We start from the raw sequence: 15,939 nt of genomic DNA, 5'->3' as shown, positions 1-15,939 counted from the left end.
AGTAATTCAAAATTGACTAGAGATTGGTCTCTAAAAAAGGAAAATATTTATTCTCCCCACCGAAGTGTGAGAAGGCAAGGGAGATGGCCCAGTCTGTGACAAGCATGAGGACCTGAGTTTCAATCTCCAGAATCTACACAGCACCCTTACGAGGGTATGAGAGGCAGGAATGAGAATCCAAGGAAGCTCACAGCCCAGTCAGCCTATCCTGCATGACATCAAACAAGAGGCCATGTCTCAAACCAAGTGGAAGGTGAGGACCACACCTGAGGTTGTCTTCTGACCTCCATTATGTGGGAAGTGGGTGCCTGCCATGAAAGACTTTCAGAGAAAAGCAGGGAGGCAAACCATGGGAGAACAGCACTGTCGGAGTCCATCCATGTGGTACTGTGCACAGCAGCAGTGTCCTCTCTGCCACAGAGATGCCTGTGCGGTACTGTTCATATATATATCATATATATATCATATATAGATAGATAGATAGATAGATAGTACCTTTTTCTCTTTATTTCCCATACATGAATGAAAATAAAACCTTTAGAAACTCACATTCTAAATTAATTAAAAAAATTTTGTATGTGTGGATTTGGATGCACGTGCCACAGAGCACACATCTGAGGACAATTTTCAGGAATTAGTTCTCCTTCTGCTGTGTGGTGCTGGGACTGAACTCAGGTTATTAGACTGGTGGCAAACAACTTCCTATTAAACCACTTTTTTTTTTTTTTTTTTTTTTTGAGACAGGGTTTTTTACAATGCAGGCCTGGCTGGCCTGGAAATTGTTATATCACAGGCTGTCCTTCAAAATACAGAAATCAGCCTGCCTCTGCCTCCCAAGTACTGGGATTAAAAACATATACCACCACACTCAGATAAATAGAAATCTTTTCATTTTTGAGTGATTTATTTTTATATGTATAAGTGTTTTATCTGAATGTGTGTGTGTGTGTGTGTGTGTGTATATATATATATATATATATAGATAGATAGATAGATATGCACCAGATGCATGTCTGATATCCACAGAGGCCTAAATAGAGTGTTAGATCACCAGGGACTAGAATTACAAATGAGCCACCACATAGGTACTAGGAATTGAACCCAGGTTCTCTGCAAGAGCAGCAGCATACACTCCTAACTGCTAAGCCATCTCTCTGGCACCTAAATTAAATTCTGACATGACATTATAGGATTTTTTTCATGTTTTTAGGCAGAAAATGTTTGTTTTCTCTGGTTACATCAACTGCATCATTATGAACCAATTGCTTCATTCATTCATATATATATATGAATGCATCTGCGCATGCGAGAGAGAGTGAAAACAACCCACTGTGGGACACATCCAACAGCACCATTTTATTTGACAGTGTTTACTACAGTCAAGGTTACTGTGGTGAGATATGAATGGGTTTGGTCCATATTTTATTTCCTATTTGAATTAGAAACATTTTACAGTAGTTAAAAAATAAATTTTTATGATTCCACATTTTTCTTGACCATTGGAATATTACAGTTTCCAGTAACAAAAAATAAAAACATTGCAGACTAAATCTACCAATATGTACACAGTGAACACATTTAATTACCACAGCCATTAGAAAGTCCTGATGTCTCCTCTTCAGCTCAGAACCCACTAACCAGCAGTCACTGAGGGAGCTCTGGGATCTCTCTGTTATCCACAATGAGTGTGTGGATAATCCCTTCTCTTCTCTTCCCGCTGCTGACAGCTTTTATGTAACAGTCATGGTTCCCAACACTGAAGTGTGTTTCAGTTCCATCATCTACAAACTCGCCCTAGGACAGCAAGGGAGGAAGCATCAGTGGTCCAGAAATCTCTCTGTCGGGGCACTAGCATCATCTAAAAAGTAATGGTCTTAAGGTCAAACTCTTCAAAGTCAGAGCGCAAAGGTTATGTTTAGAGCCCTGTGATTGGCTGTAATTCCCCAAATCCTGAGGGATCTCGGGTTTCAGGAGAAGAAAGTTCTGTGTCCACAGTGTAGACAATGTTCTCACAACTGAAACCGGTGAGCACATCAATAGACGCAGCTCAGTTATTTATACTTTCCCGGCATATGGGCATCATTTCAGTCTTTTATAACAGCTGCCAGAAGGATCACTACTATTCTCATTTTATAGAAACAGAAACTGAAGAGCAACAAATTTAATAATTTGCTGAAGGCCTGTCCAGTAAGATGAAAGGGTTCCCACTGGAAAACCAACTTCTTCTAGGTGTAAGGTTAGCACGAGCCATCGTAACCAACTGACCACTGAATACCACACGCTTGACTACCAGACACTCTCTGAATGAGACACAGTTTCAGTGTGAACTATAGAAGACTTAGCATGAAACAATGTGAAGTACTAGTGACTTTCTTTTTGTTTGAGGCAGGGTCTCTCTCTCTCTCTCTCTCTCTCTCTCTCTCTCTCTCTCTCTCTCTCTCTCCCTCCCTCCCTCCCTCCCTCCCCCATGCATGTCTCTATGACATTTTTGACATACTGATTTAAATTAAACATAAAAATTAGCCTACCTTAAATTTCCTTTTAGTGCTGCTACTAGAAAGGTGACATTACATACGAGTCTCATACTTAGGGTTCATATTATATTTCTCGCTAAGCATCACAAGCAGAGGAGCATCAGAGGAAGCGCTTTCTGAGCTCTGAGCAGCCTGCAGGAGGTCTTTGGAGGATGTGTTCTGTAAGCCAACCCAGGCCTGTCCTGGGGCACTTGGTTCTGAGCCTTGGAAGCAGCCTTTAGAGGGCCAGACAAAGGTTTCGAACACAATCTCTCTTAAGTTGCTTCTGGGCAATTTCACACATTTTAGTGATGATGCTGGGGTGAAAACAATGGTTGCTGCTCAGCAGGGGAGCAGTCTTGGGCATGTGCACAGACTGGGGGGTGGGGCAGGCTTCGATAAGGAAGCTGCCTGGATGGCTCTGCTGCTGCAGCTGCAAGCAGGCATCGGGGTTACAGAGGACTGTCTTCACAGTGGCTTCCTGCCAGTTACTAAGAATATTTAAAGTCACATGCACTTATACTGAAAACTATTATTCTGTACAAATGACATACATTAAGGATTCCCAAAAACCTCTTATTATTGTCAGTTTTTGCAGTGGTGAGGATGGAACGGAAGGTCGCCACATGCTAGCTAGCTAGGTTAGTGCCCTACTACTGAGATACAACCCTAGCCTTGATTTATTGTGTTAAGATTCGTTTAAAAAATTGTTTTGAGAAGCAGGGGATTGTGGCACACACCTTTGATCCCAATACTCAGGAGGCAGAGGCAGGTGGATCTCTGAGTTTGAGGCCAGCCTGGTCTAGAGTGAGTTCCAGGATAGCCCACGCAACAGAAAGAAACCTTGTCTCAAAAACCCAAAACAAATTTTGTTTTTATATTACTTTTAAATTAAATGTGTCTGCACATTTTGCCTACATGGATGTCTGTATACCACATGTGTGCCTGGTGCCAGTGGCGGTCAGAAGAGGGCATTGGATCTCCTAGAACCAGAGCTATGGATGTTTGTAAGCTACCATTCAGTGCTGGGAATTGAACCCAACAAGTGCTCTTAACCACTGAGCCATTTCTCCAGGTGTCTGTGTGAGAGAGATCATGCCTGACTTTTACATGGCACTGGGGATCCTAACTCAGGTCCTTGTGCATGCTTGGCAGTTTAACTGACCAGAGCCATCTATCTCTACAGCTTTCATCCTCCCCACACCCACACCCACACCCCTTGTCTAGAATGAGGAACTGTTACTCACACACACTAGGAATAAATAAATGGGAACTTACTGCTGTCTCCATTTTTTGACCATTGCACCATACATCCATAGTATCTTTTTCTGTAAAAGCAATATAAATTTCAAAAGTTATAATTCTATAGTTAAGGTTAACTTCTTTTTTTAAAGTTGGATACACTATATTTCTAAACTGTAACCAACATTCTAAAACTCAATACTTTCAACACCTTTGAAACCCTCAAAATTTGAAGAAATGTTTATAGATAAAACTAGTTTTTTTAAAATCTTTTTTGTTTTGTTTTGATTTGTTTTGGGGAGAGGGTTTCTCTATGTAGCTCTGGCTATTCCAAAATTTGCTCGGAAGATCAGACTGGCCTCAAACTCACAGGGTACCACCATGCCTGGCTTTGAAATCTTTTAAGAGAAGGTCATGGTCCCACCAGAATGTGATACAAATCTTGTTAAACAAATTCTGAAGGACAATCTTTGTAAAGGAGTTAGAAACAAATGACTGAGGGAATGACAAGGACCTTATTCACAGGAAACTTGTTTAATAAATTTAAACCAACATCGGAAATGTGATTTAACATCAGTGACTAGGTGACTTCTGCCTCCTACACTGACAGAGCTAACTGGATGATGGCATATAGACCCTATGCCTTGGGGTTTGTAGAAGGCAGACAGCAGGAACTTAGTTTTTAGTTTCTCGTTAGACAGAGTAATCCTATTTTATAGTGGGTTTACTTTGGAAAACAACTGAATGATACGTAAAAACAGATCAAACCTGCGGACTCTACAGTACAGAATGACAGGGAACACAGTGCTGCTGCAGCAACTCATGGAGCAGTTTGCTTCCATAATTCACTGCCAGGTGGGAGTCCCCAATACTGCCTGCCTGACATTAGTGTCCTAAGAGTGGCTGGAAGAAGACTGATCACCAAGGAGCCACACTGTTTGTGACTTTCACGGGAACCAGAATCCAAGGACAAGTCTGCCCGTGGGTCATGTCTGAGGGTCTAGCCGTGGGTGTAACCCTGGCAGGCCATCTGCTATAGTGGCACAAGCCAAAGGGGCTTCTCTTCTCCCTTTCCTGAGACAGATGGACACTTCATTCATCTATAGGAAGCCTTTAAGGTGGGTTAAAGGTGACAAGGGGAAGGCAGCGGTGGCCTCAAGATATGTGCAGGGTGCACCCCAAAGGCAGTCTGAATGTCATTCACACAGGGCCAGAGGTGGGGAAACCTAGTTGATCGTATGTGGCTGGACACCCAGTGCTCAGATCAGTGACAGTGGTATTGAGAACTGGCCATTAGTCTGTTTACTGAACATGCATGCATATTCAGATTACCTAAATGATCTAGAAGGGCTTGCTGACATGCCCTTGAGGAACATGGCTAATCCAAAAACCATAAAAGAAAAATAGAACACATTTGAAAGACCATGGTTGGGCTGAAGAGGTGGCTCAGAGGTTAAGAGCACTGGCAGCTCTTCCAGAGGTCCTGAGTTCAAGTCCCAGCAACCACATGGTGGCTCACAGCCATCTACAATGAGATCTGATTCCCTCTTCTGGCATGAACAAATAAATAAATCTTAGAAAGAAAGAAAGATAGAAAGAAAGAAAGGAAGGAACGACAGACAGACAGACCATGGTCATAAAAAACAATGTCATATAATGCTGAGCCAGCACTGCATTTTGAGGCCATCTCAACATTCAGAACAAAAAACAAAGGCCACATATCCAAATGCATTGACTCTCTAACCCAGTGCTCTAACCTTCCTAATGATGCGACCCTTTAGCACAGTTCCTCATGTTGTACTAACCCCAAACCATGAAATTATTTTGTTGCAACTTCATAACAATAATTTTGCTGTTATCAGTTATAAATATCTGATATCCAGGTTATGTGATATTTGACCTCCAAGGGGGGGTCACAACCCATAGGTTGAGAATCACTGCTCTAACCCTTTCATAATTAAAATTTCCATTCATAAGTGATGGAATGCAATGAGTCGCTACATCCCTACCACATCATGGTGACATTCAGAAAGATGGGTGACACAAATTATTAAAAGCTCCAGTAAGAAAAAAAAAAAAGTCACATAGACACAAAATTCTTTTAAAGCAGCAAAAAATAGAATATAAGAATAAAATATGAGAATAAGGCCTTCATAAATTCTGAGGGGAAATGATTTTGCTGTATTTAACAAAAATAGCAACTCAGCTTAGAAGCCAAGAAATGTTTAACCCCTTGACCACAGGAATAATCCCTGAAAGATGTATTTCAAGGAACAAGTTGAAACTGGGAGTTGCCAGTAGCAACTGGCTGACCTAGTGCCTATGAAAGTCAGCCCAGGTGGCCACACTGGAGAAGGCTGGGAAACAACCCTAGAGTGCCTTCTTAAAGAATGAAGGGAGGGGCTGGAGAGATGGCTCAGTGGTTACAAGCACTGAACTCTCTTCCAGAGGAGCTGTATATTCCTGGCAACTATATTGTAGCTAACAACTGTGCCTCCAGTTCCAGGGGATCCATTGCCCTCTTCTGATCCCTGCAGCACTGCAAGCATGTGGAGCATAGATATACATGCAAACAAAATACCACACACATAAAATAAGAAAATCTCAATTTTTGATTTTGTTTTTCAAGACAGGGTTTCTCTGTGTAGCTCTGGTTGTCCTGGAACTCTCTCTGTAGACCAGGCTGGTCTTGAACTCACCGTATTATTAAATTATTATACATGTCTGCAATTTGGCAAAAGCAAATAAGTAGTTGTGTGATATTGTAATTCTATTATGCTGTGCGTCTTTGAGAAGGAAGATTCTAAGTGCAGAAATAAAGGAGATATACGGGTGTTAGTTAAGATTAAGTAAAACCTATACTCCTCAACTTGACCTGCAAGTATCAATATGAACTCAGAAGACACCTTAAAGAAAAGATTTTTCAGAGGCAGGCAGATCTGTGAGTTCAAGTCTAGCCTGGACTGTACACTAAGTTCCAGGAGAGCCAGAGCTACACAGAGACCCCAATCTCAAAAACAAACAAACAAACAAAAAAACAACAACGACAAAAAAACAAAAACAAAACAGAAAAGGTCTGTCTCCCTTCTGCTTTCCTTCTTCCTTCTCTGTTATCATCCCCTTGTTCTCTTTTATAGCTATCACCCATCCATCTATCTACCTACCTACCTATCATCTATCTCTCCATCCATTCATCCACCCACCCACTCACTCACTCACCCAACCATCTACCCACCTAATTTCCTTATTCTGCTCACTGAAAAGTGGGAAATGGTGAAAGAATACTCAGTACTTGGTCAAAGTATGCTCTTGAAATACATTTTTATACAATACTCAAGTCAAGGCAAAAATATTCAAACAGCTCAGATCATCCTGTTATGCCATATCTGAAGGAAGCAGCCAAAGCCCACGAGGAATATGTTAAAGGGACTCAGGAACGACCCTAACGAGGACTCTCTGAGTGGTTCAAAACAGTACAGTTTTGTGGCTCATATCTGTATTCCAAGCACTTGGGAGGCAGAGGTAGAAGTATTAACAAAAGTTTAAAACCAGCCTGGGTGATAGTGAACACCAGACCAGCAGAGACGGAGCAAGACCCAGTCTCAAACACACACATACACAAATTCCCCTCTCCCCAAAAGGGGCATTGTAAGCACTGATGAAAGTGATAATTGCAATGTACCGAAGTGAAGCCAATTGTTTCTATCTTTGTATTAACAATGATTTAAAACTGAAAACAACTCAGTAGTTTGAAGGCTGGAGACTAGAGGAAATACGAAAGTTACCCTGCATTTCCTACGTGAAATGTAGGTCTCTGCAACCCAAAGGGTGACTGGGAGTTTTTAGTTAGACAAACACCCAGACAGGAAGTAAATAATGAAAGAATCCAAGTATTACAATTTGGCAACAGCTGCTGATTGAATGGTCTAGGCATTGAGCACTGATAATTGTTGTACTGTTTAAAATCCTGGTTGTCAACTTATCTGGAGCCAACCGGAAGGTAAGCCACAGGGCACATCTGTAATGTTCTTGATCAAGTTATTTGAAGTGAGAAGATCCAAGCTAAACATGGGTGGCACCTCCCAGTGGCAGCCCCTGATGAAAAGGGCTAAAAGGAAGCCTTGGCTTTCTGTCTGCTGCCTTCGCTCTAGGTAAGTGCATCTACCCCGATGCTGCTGTGTCATCCTTCACTGGTATCAGGACCCAGCTTCATCATGCTTCCACTGTGGACTCAAGACTGGTAGGGTCTCTAAGAACCCTCCAGGCCCTCAGTGCCAGGCTGTACTACTAAGGCATCAGATTCACGGAATAAGCCAGGCTTTCAGCCTCTCCAGTGTGAGACCGCCATTATTTGGAATTCCCAGATCACAGCATATCAGCCACTCTGGTAAGTCTCATATACATATGTTCACTCAATTAGTTCTGTTACTCCAGGGAACCCTGACTAATATAGTTGTCAACCTTAAAGAGAAAGACAACAATAAATATCGTGTGCTTCAAGACACTAGCAAACTGTAGGCTGATTTTGCCAGAGAAAGAGAAAATCCAGTAAAGCCTAAATCTGAAAACTCTTTAGTTTGGGTACCACTTTACAGAAAATATGGGAGGGAATTTTATAATCCACAGGCATTCAATCAGCAAAACCCAGGCCAGAGGAAGCACAAGCCAAACTGACTTTTTATAGTAAGTAACTAATTTAGGTTCTTTTATTTGCTTTCCCTCTTTTTAAAAGGACAGTTTTACTTTGTAGCCCAGATTAGCCTCAACCTTCTGGTTCTCCTGTCTCAGTCTCTGAAGTACTGGGATTTCAGGTATGAGCCACCATTCCTGACTTCCAGTTTTTTTTATGTGATTTATTAGTTCATAAACATTTCTCATTTACAAAAAAAAAAAAAAAATCCAAACAGAAGCCCTATTTGCTAGCACCCAACTAGACTGTAACCCACTCAGGTTTGGTTAAAGTTCCTTTTGTCTGTGCATCCTCAATACCTGGTAGACAGACTATCTTATTTTGAGAGGCAGTTAATAAATCCGACCTAAATAAATGAATTAAGGGGCTGGGGAGATGGCTCAGTGATTAAGAGCACAAGCTGTTCTTCCAGAGAGTCCTGAGTTCAGTTCCCAACAACCACACGGTGGCTTACAACCATCTGTAATGAGATCTACTGCCCTCTTTGGCCTGCAGGTATACATGCAGGCAGCACAGTGTATATGTAACAAATAAATCTTTAATAAATGAATTAAGATGATTTATTAAACCTTTTTGATTTAGTAATATGAGAGTACCAGAGTAGTGAAAAGGTTACTTCTTAAAAATCTGCTTTTGGCTGCTCTTTGATGACCCTAATCTAATGCAACCCTACTCCCATTATTACCTGCTGAAAAGGCTTGTCCTAGTGATGAATCTTTAATTTCTACCTACTTTCTATTTATAAGAAGAATATGTCAAGCAACCAGTGCCTGCATTAATATTACTTCTTAAAGGCAGGAATATAATCATCAAATCCAACCTTACCAAACCTGGCATTATGACACCACATACAAAACCCAGTGGTTCTGTATGGGTACCCATTTCTGCAGGAAGGAAGAAGTACAACAAAAATGCCCACAAAAGTCTGTGGATCAGGACATAATAAAGGCCAACTGGTCCTGCAGAAACAGCCCCAACTCACCCAAAACAACTCTTAAGTCCTGGCCATCCAAGTGCAGTACCCAGGTGTTGGTGGTCTTTGATCTGTTCTCCATGTACTTCTTGAGGCTTTTCCCATCGATTTCCAGGGTATACTCATAAGCAAAACCACTGACAGCATCTATATTTATGGTGGCTTTGGTTTTCGCAGCTCCAACACAGAAGGTTTCTTTGCCCACCAATTTGAACATCCATTCTTTTCTTATCTCTTCCTAGATGATAATATATAAAAGTTTAATAGACAAACAAAAATTAGTATTCAATTTTTAAAATAATGTAAAAATTCAGACTGTCCAAATGGCAATACTATTTATATTTCTATTATTTCATGGCAAGGTTTCACACAGTAATCATTCTAAGTTTAAATGTTAGATGTTATAGTCTGCATATTCTGTAATAACCATATAAATGAAAAATAACCAGTCAGAAAAAAAACTTATTAACAAGCTACATTGACAAAACCAAGCTTTGTTGTCATGTTTTACAAAGTCATGTTTTCCTACCTTCCCATCCACGTACACAACTCGTTTGCCTGATGTGGTCCCATGCTCAAATTCAATCTTGTGGACTCCATCACTTAATGCAACGTCCCAAACAGCTACAAGATCTGTCATTTTTTCCAGGTTATAAAGAGGGCTAAAGGAATAAAACAAAGCCATTAAAAATGGGCCAAAATAGTAAGAGGATAACTAATCCTTCTCCCATGAAAATACCAGTTTTTCAAAAGTCCTAAAGTTATAAAATAATAAAGTGGTATTTCTTGACTTCCTACTCACAGCACACGTAACTGTTTTCTCTCTCACTGGCTCTTCTCTCAAGAGACAACTATGCACAGGTCTAGTCTAATAATCCCAAAGTCACCTTAATACTAATAAGATTAAGACTGTAACAGTTAATCCCCACTAGCACTTTGGGCTAGGCTGGTCTAGTACATGGAAAGGTCAGTAAAAGTCTCTATTTTATGACCATCTCCACAAAAAAAGTCCAGAAATGAGTGGTTTTTCCTTTCTTAGATCAGATCAATCCCAAACAAGAATTCTTTTGGAAACAGTGGCTAGGGATTTGTTTTAACAACAAAAACAACAAAAAGGGCATTCCGATTTGTTATTCAAAGCTATAATGGAAGAATCTGATACTGATACAGATTATTAGCTTTGAGAAGTATGTATTGCAATAAGGGGGTCACAGATGACTGGGGCTGGCCAGTGCTCTCAGTGGACCAGTCACTAAATCACAGAAGCCTCTCCATGAGATGGATGCTGTCAGTCCCTTACTTTGCAGAGGAAGCGAAGAGCCACTAAGGTTTTAGCCACGGTCACAATGACAGTAAGTGGCAGGAGGAGCAGGCTGTAAACCACTCAGACTCCAACACTGTTCTCTTTGTATTTCCTTCTTTGCTCATTTTGATCTTACTTTGCGTGCTCTAAATCATTTTCAAGTGATTGCCAAGGCTTCTGTGCCATGAATGGGTGGAAGACGATGCTATATTTACAGTGGCCGCATGCACACAGGTGATTCACTACCCTTCTCTAGGTCAGAAAGCAGAGCCTGAATTCTGCAATGACACAGACCGTGTGTCTCCAACAGACATAGAATTCTCCAGACCTATCCTGACAACCCCAGGGAACTTCCAAAGGCCAGTTTTATTGCAAAACAAGGAATTTACCTTTCATCATCGTCAAAGATAGGACTGTCATCTCCAGATGCCATGGTTAGCAACACAGTCTGCAATCCCATTAGCAGCCAGGAAAGAGAAAAGCAGAAATGCAGCAGAAAGAGGTTGGAAGCAACAAAGACAGCTAACAAAAGGGTTTTTAAAACATTGCCTGCATGTTCCGGGGCAGTCTTTTGTTTTCAGAGAGTTTGAGCACGCAAATCAGCCAATTCCACCTTCCTGTGTCAAGCATTTATAATTTCTTAAAAATAGTTTATTAAAACAGGGGGGGAGAATAAACTCTAGTTTATCTTGAATATTACATCATATTGGAGCTTCAGGCGCCTAAGGCACCCTCCTACTCCCAGGTGTCTCAGCCTGGAGCGCAGGAAGCCCCATGGGTTTGAGACAGTGCTTCAGGGAGCACAGCAAATGTTAAGATAAACAGCATTACCCAGTGAATATGTAAAACTCCAAAGCAAACACAATAGCTACATCAATATTCAGGGTTCGAGTTAAAATCCAATCTTTAGAGTATAGTTTAGAAGGCCAGCACATAAATTAAATCAGTTTCCACCAAAGAAATTGTGAATTGGCGTGAAGTAGCTAGGGATATGCTGGCCTGTTGTGTGGGAGCAAAGTTTACTCACTCCCTTACTTAAGCCAGTAAATCCACAGCTACAGGACTCATTCCGTTCACTAGCAGAATCTCAACTAGAAGCAGAGACCCGTGCCAGGCAATGAAGGCACTGCTTCAGTGTTAAGTTTCACAGGCCAGAAGTGCATCTACGCTTACGTATGCAGCAAACATCATGTGCAGAAGGCTGCAGTGCTAAATAACTACCCAGAAGCACATGTATGCTAACATGCACAGGAGATGCACATGAGCCCACTCCTGCAAAGCTATTATAACTTTGGCTGTGTTTTGCTCCCAAGGCCTACTCCAGTTGTAATACCACCCTCAATGAGTGCTTTCCCCCTGGGGTGTCCAAAGACATTCTCCCTTTCTAACAGTGGAAGACTGTCAACCCCTCCTGCTGGGAGAAGTCAGGAGCCACAAACTGCTTTTCAAAGATGTCAGAGAAGAAAGGTTTCTATGCTTAGCAATGGAACACACCCAGTAGCGTAATATAACCGCTGGAGGCATTCTCCATAAATCAGAGAATGTCACTCAGACTTTGCTATATACTCTTTAGAGTGTCTGAGGAAATTCACCACTCAAACCTGTATTTTGGGTTATAAAATATCACTAAGATGCACAAAATAAGGCATGGGAGCTAGAGAGATGGCTCAGTGACTAACAACATGTGCTGCTCTTTCAGAGAACACTAGTTCTGTTCTACCACCCATGTCAGGCAGCTCACAACCACCTGTAACTCCAGCACTAGGAGGGTCTGATGCCTTCTTCAAGATCCTGAGTGCCAATCCAAATATAAAAGATACTGGGTCATGGGGGGTCATGGGTGCGATGTGAACGCCTTTGATTCTAGTACTTGGGAGGCAGAGGCAGGTGGATCTCTGTGAGTTCGAAACCAGCCTGGTCTACAAGAGCTAGTTCCAGGACAGCCTCCAAAGCCACAGAGAAAGCCTGTCTCGACCCCCCCTCCCCCCTCCCCCACCCGCAAAAAAAGACAGTGAGTCTTCCACAGTGAGTTGAAAGGGAAGTTAAATACCAAGATTAAATTTTATCTTTAAAAACCATTCTAAACTATCAATGGACATTCATACATGTAACAATTATTCATAGATATTTAGAAATTAGTAATTTTAGGCCTGCTGGGGGAGGTGTACAACTTTAATCCCAGCACTTGGGAGATAGAGGCAGGTAGTCTTGGTGAGGCAGGTAGTCTTGGTGAGTTTGAGGCCAACCTGGTCTACAAAGTGAGTTCTAGGACAGCCAAGGCTAGATAGAAAAACTCGGTCTACAAAATCCATGGGGGAAAAAAATTAGTGGTTTCATTCTCCAATAATTTGGAGTGTACCTTAGGAGAAATTATATAAAATGGCCAGAGTAAGCAACTACCTGACAAATTCTATTTATGTTTGTGTATATCAAATTGGCAAAACACAAAAAAAAAATCCACAAATCAATACAAAACTAATTTCTATGTGTTTTTTTGTTTTTTTTTTTTTTTTCGATAGGTAGGGTCAAATAAGAGAAAGGCTGGCTGGCTTAGTGAGAATTAGCAGCATTTCACTCTTCCCATGCTATCCGCTGTTTTTAAGCAAAAGACTTAATTTTTTCTTATTATTTTGAAATGTTTGTGGTGTGTGTGTGTGTGTGTGTGTGTGTGTGTGTGTGTGTGTGTGTGTGTGTGTGAGCGCCCTTTTTCAGTTACACTGATGGTAACACCAGGAAGGTAGGTTATAGCAAAGCAAGGAGATCTCCATCGTAGGCCTTCAGCACTTGATGAGACATCCTCGGCCTTTGTGTTGGAGGAAGGTAGGTGATGCATAGGCTTTCCAAAAGAATTTACCTTAAGTCACATGGAGGTAGTGGGTACAGGTGTCCATGGAGGCCCTAAGAGGATGCAGATCTCCTGATCCTGCAGTTACAGGTGGTTGTGCCTCTGGAACTCTGGTCTTCTGCAGTAACAGCAGGCCCTCTTAACCACTTGTCATTTCTCCAGCCCCCAAAGACTTAAAACTCCTTTATAAAAAGCTGTAAAAACCTTTTAATAGCATTTGTGGCTTCTGAAAGGCTGTGAAGCATCGATTCCTGTGGCATTTTCCAGGAGAGAGGGACTTTTAAAAGTGCTTCCCCTGATAAACCTTGCCACGACCCAGCCATACAACCTCCCAATCGAAAAGCCACAACAAAACCCAATGAGCTCACCTTGTCTAGACTCTCTCCCTCATTGTGGGGAAATCAGAGTAACAAGACACCCCTTTAAGTGACACCACCACTGCTATTCCTAGGTTCTTAACATCTGTTACTTTCCAACAAGGCCGTAGAGTGCACAGGGTGTAACAAAATTTTTCCACAAGATCCCATCTGGAAGTGTAATCCTCCTCAAGAAATCTCATTCAGTGTTTAAGAACAGGTTCAAAACAACTCTGCAGGGTCCTGCCTTTGGGTTGTACTACAAGGGTTTTTTTAAACAGAAGTTCCATCAGTCTTGTGGCCTCTGATCTTACACATTTCATTTCAAGTTCAGCGCTTTAAAGTGTCATTGGGGTTGCTCTCTTGGCCCAACCGTTTTGTTTTTTTCTTTTTCTTAAATCACTCTGGCTGTGATCAATATAATTCATATTGAACCCTTCGACTTCCACTTTGTTCCATGTCTCTGTTCTGACCATGCCACATCATGACCTGCACAGGTCTGCTTACAAAGCAGCCAACAATCCCCAAATGACTAACGACCTACCAAGTACTTGACTCCGTGGAGATGATTTTTACTAGAAAATTATATTTCCAAATATCCATTCAGTGATTCAGAAAGGGTACTAATTTAATTATGATGACTTCACCAGGCAGCAACTAACACTGACCACAATGAGCATCGGTTGCAATGCTGAGGCTTTTCGTACAGTGTTTACACGCTGTTACAGGTGACAGATTAAATGCCACATTAGATCGGTTAAACAGCAAAACAACTCACGTTGCCTGTCCCACCTTGAGCGGAGTGTGATTTCTCTGGGTTTCAATGAACCAATTCATTCCATACCTGAGACAGGTTTCCAAGTCAGACTTTGTAAGAGATAAACTACAGAATTCTAGGAAGAGACTATAGAATCCCACTCTGGCCGCTGTAAGATAACAGGTTCCTGCATTAAGCAACTCGGGTTGAGCGTACTGCAGTACTAGAGCGGTTCAGAAATAAATGTTACCCCCAATGCCAACCTGCACGGAGGAACTAGTCAGAGCCAGCACGGATGCTGCAGCGGGCTGCTCCCAAGAGCTCCCGTCCACCGAGTACCTACAGCAGGGTTAGTTAGCTCGGCCTTCCGCAACCCCGGGAGGCGCAAGGGTTCCGTTCACATCTCCCCAGGGTATTTCGGCCAAGGCCGCGAGGGATGCGTCTGCTGCTGCACCCGGATTGTGACCGGTCCGAAGCCGGAGAGCCCCGGATCGCGCCGCGAACGCTGCGCCGAGGCACTGGAGGGTCCGCAGCTGCGGGGCGTCCGCACCGACCGGCCGGGCCAGCCCGCACCCGCTCTCTCCCGGGCCTCCTGCCCTGAGCCCACCGCGGCTCGTAGTCTGCCGCCCGAGGCCTGGGCACCGCGAATCTCGGAGCCCACGCGGCCGAGCCGAGCAGGAAGCGCCCGCCCGAGCCTCCAGCGTCGCCTTCCGCGCTCACCTGCCCGGCGCTCCGCCACCGGCTCCTGATCCCGCGGCGCAGTCAGCAGCTACCTCCCGCGGCCGCGCCCGCCGGGCTCCCGCAACAACATGCCGGGACCTCAGGCTCCCACTGCCCTCCGGGCTCAGCGAGACCCACACCCACTGCCCGACTGAGCCTGCGCGAGTGCGAGGAGCCCCCCCCATCCAGAGGCTCCGCCCACCTACCGCGCGCAAGCCAATTCCCGGTGTCCGCATCCAGAGGCCCCGCCTACCCTCCGAGCCCGAGCCAATCCCGCTCCTGCTGTGTGCCCTGGTGTGCGCCGCAGCGGCCCGGAGGACTCGCGGATGGTAGCCTCTTAAAGGATACTGTGGTGTTACAGCAGCCTTCTGCTTGTATCCACAGGGAGAAAGAATATGCACCTCCTGGTTCGGCAGCGCCTCTGCTGACATCCTTTGTTCCCACGGTTCAGCTGGCCTTCCATTCCCTGCAATACGATCATTTTAGGTGGAAGAGTCCAGCCTCTGGAACACTTTGTGTTCATCTCTGAGCAACCGTAGA

General features: G+C 43.2%; 1 protein-coding gene across 4 annotated transcripts; it reads right to left on the bottom strand.

Annotated features, from left to right (window-relative positions):
* Positions 1-1,330: 1,330 nt before the first annotated feature.
* LOC100766798 (fas apoptotic inhibitory molecule 1) lies at positions 1,331-15,566 on the bottom strand. 4 transcript variants are annotated; one of them, XM_027414255.2, is made up of 6 exons: positions 15,400-15,539; positions 13,576-13,684; positions 9,948-10,080; positions 9,428-9,656; positions 3,792-3,841; positions 1,331-1,794 (listed from the first exon to the last, which is right to left on the bottom strand). In XM_027414255.2, the coding sequence occupies exons 3-6, from the start codon at positions 10,056-10,058 to the stop codon at positions 1,645-1,647; spliced, it is 540 nt and encodes a 179-aa protein (XP_027270056.1). In that variant the 5' UTR covers positions 10,059-10,080; positions 13,576-13,684; positions 15,400-15,539; the 3' UTR covers positions 1,331-1,644. The 4 variants fall into 4 exon arrangements, with proteins under 4 accessions (XP_027270056.1, XP_027270060.1, XP_035299781.1 ...); XM_027414259.2 differs by lacking the exon at positions 13,576-13,684 and having other exon boundaries at positions 15,400-15,563; XM_035443890.1 differs by lacking the exons at positions 13,576-13,684; positions 15,400-15,539 and adding an exon at positions 11,111-11,169.
* Positions 15,567-15,939: the final 373 nt, after the last annotated feature.

Source organism: Cricetulus griseus, chromosome 4 (genome assembly GCF_003668045.3).
Source record: "Cricetulus griseus strain 17A/GY chromosome 4, alternate assembly CriGri-PICRH-1.0, whole genome shotgun sequence".
In the NCBI taxonomy this organism is placed as follows: Eukaryota; Metazoa; Chordata; class Mammalia; order Rodentia; family Cricetidae; genus Cricetulus; species Cricetulus griseus.
The sequence above is the reverse complement of the archived record's forward strand: the minus strand, read 5'-3'. Positions and strand labels throughout refer to the sequence as shown.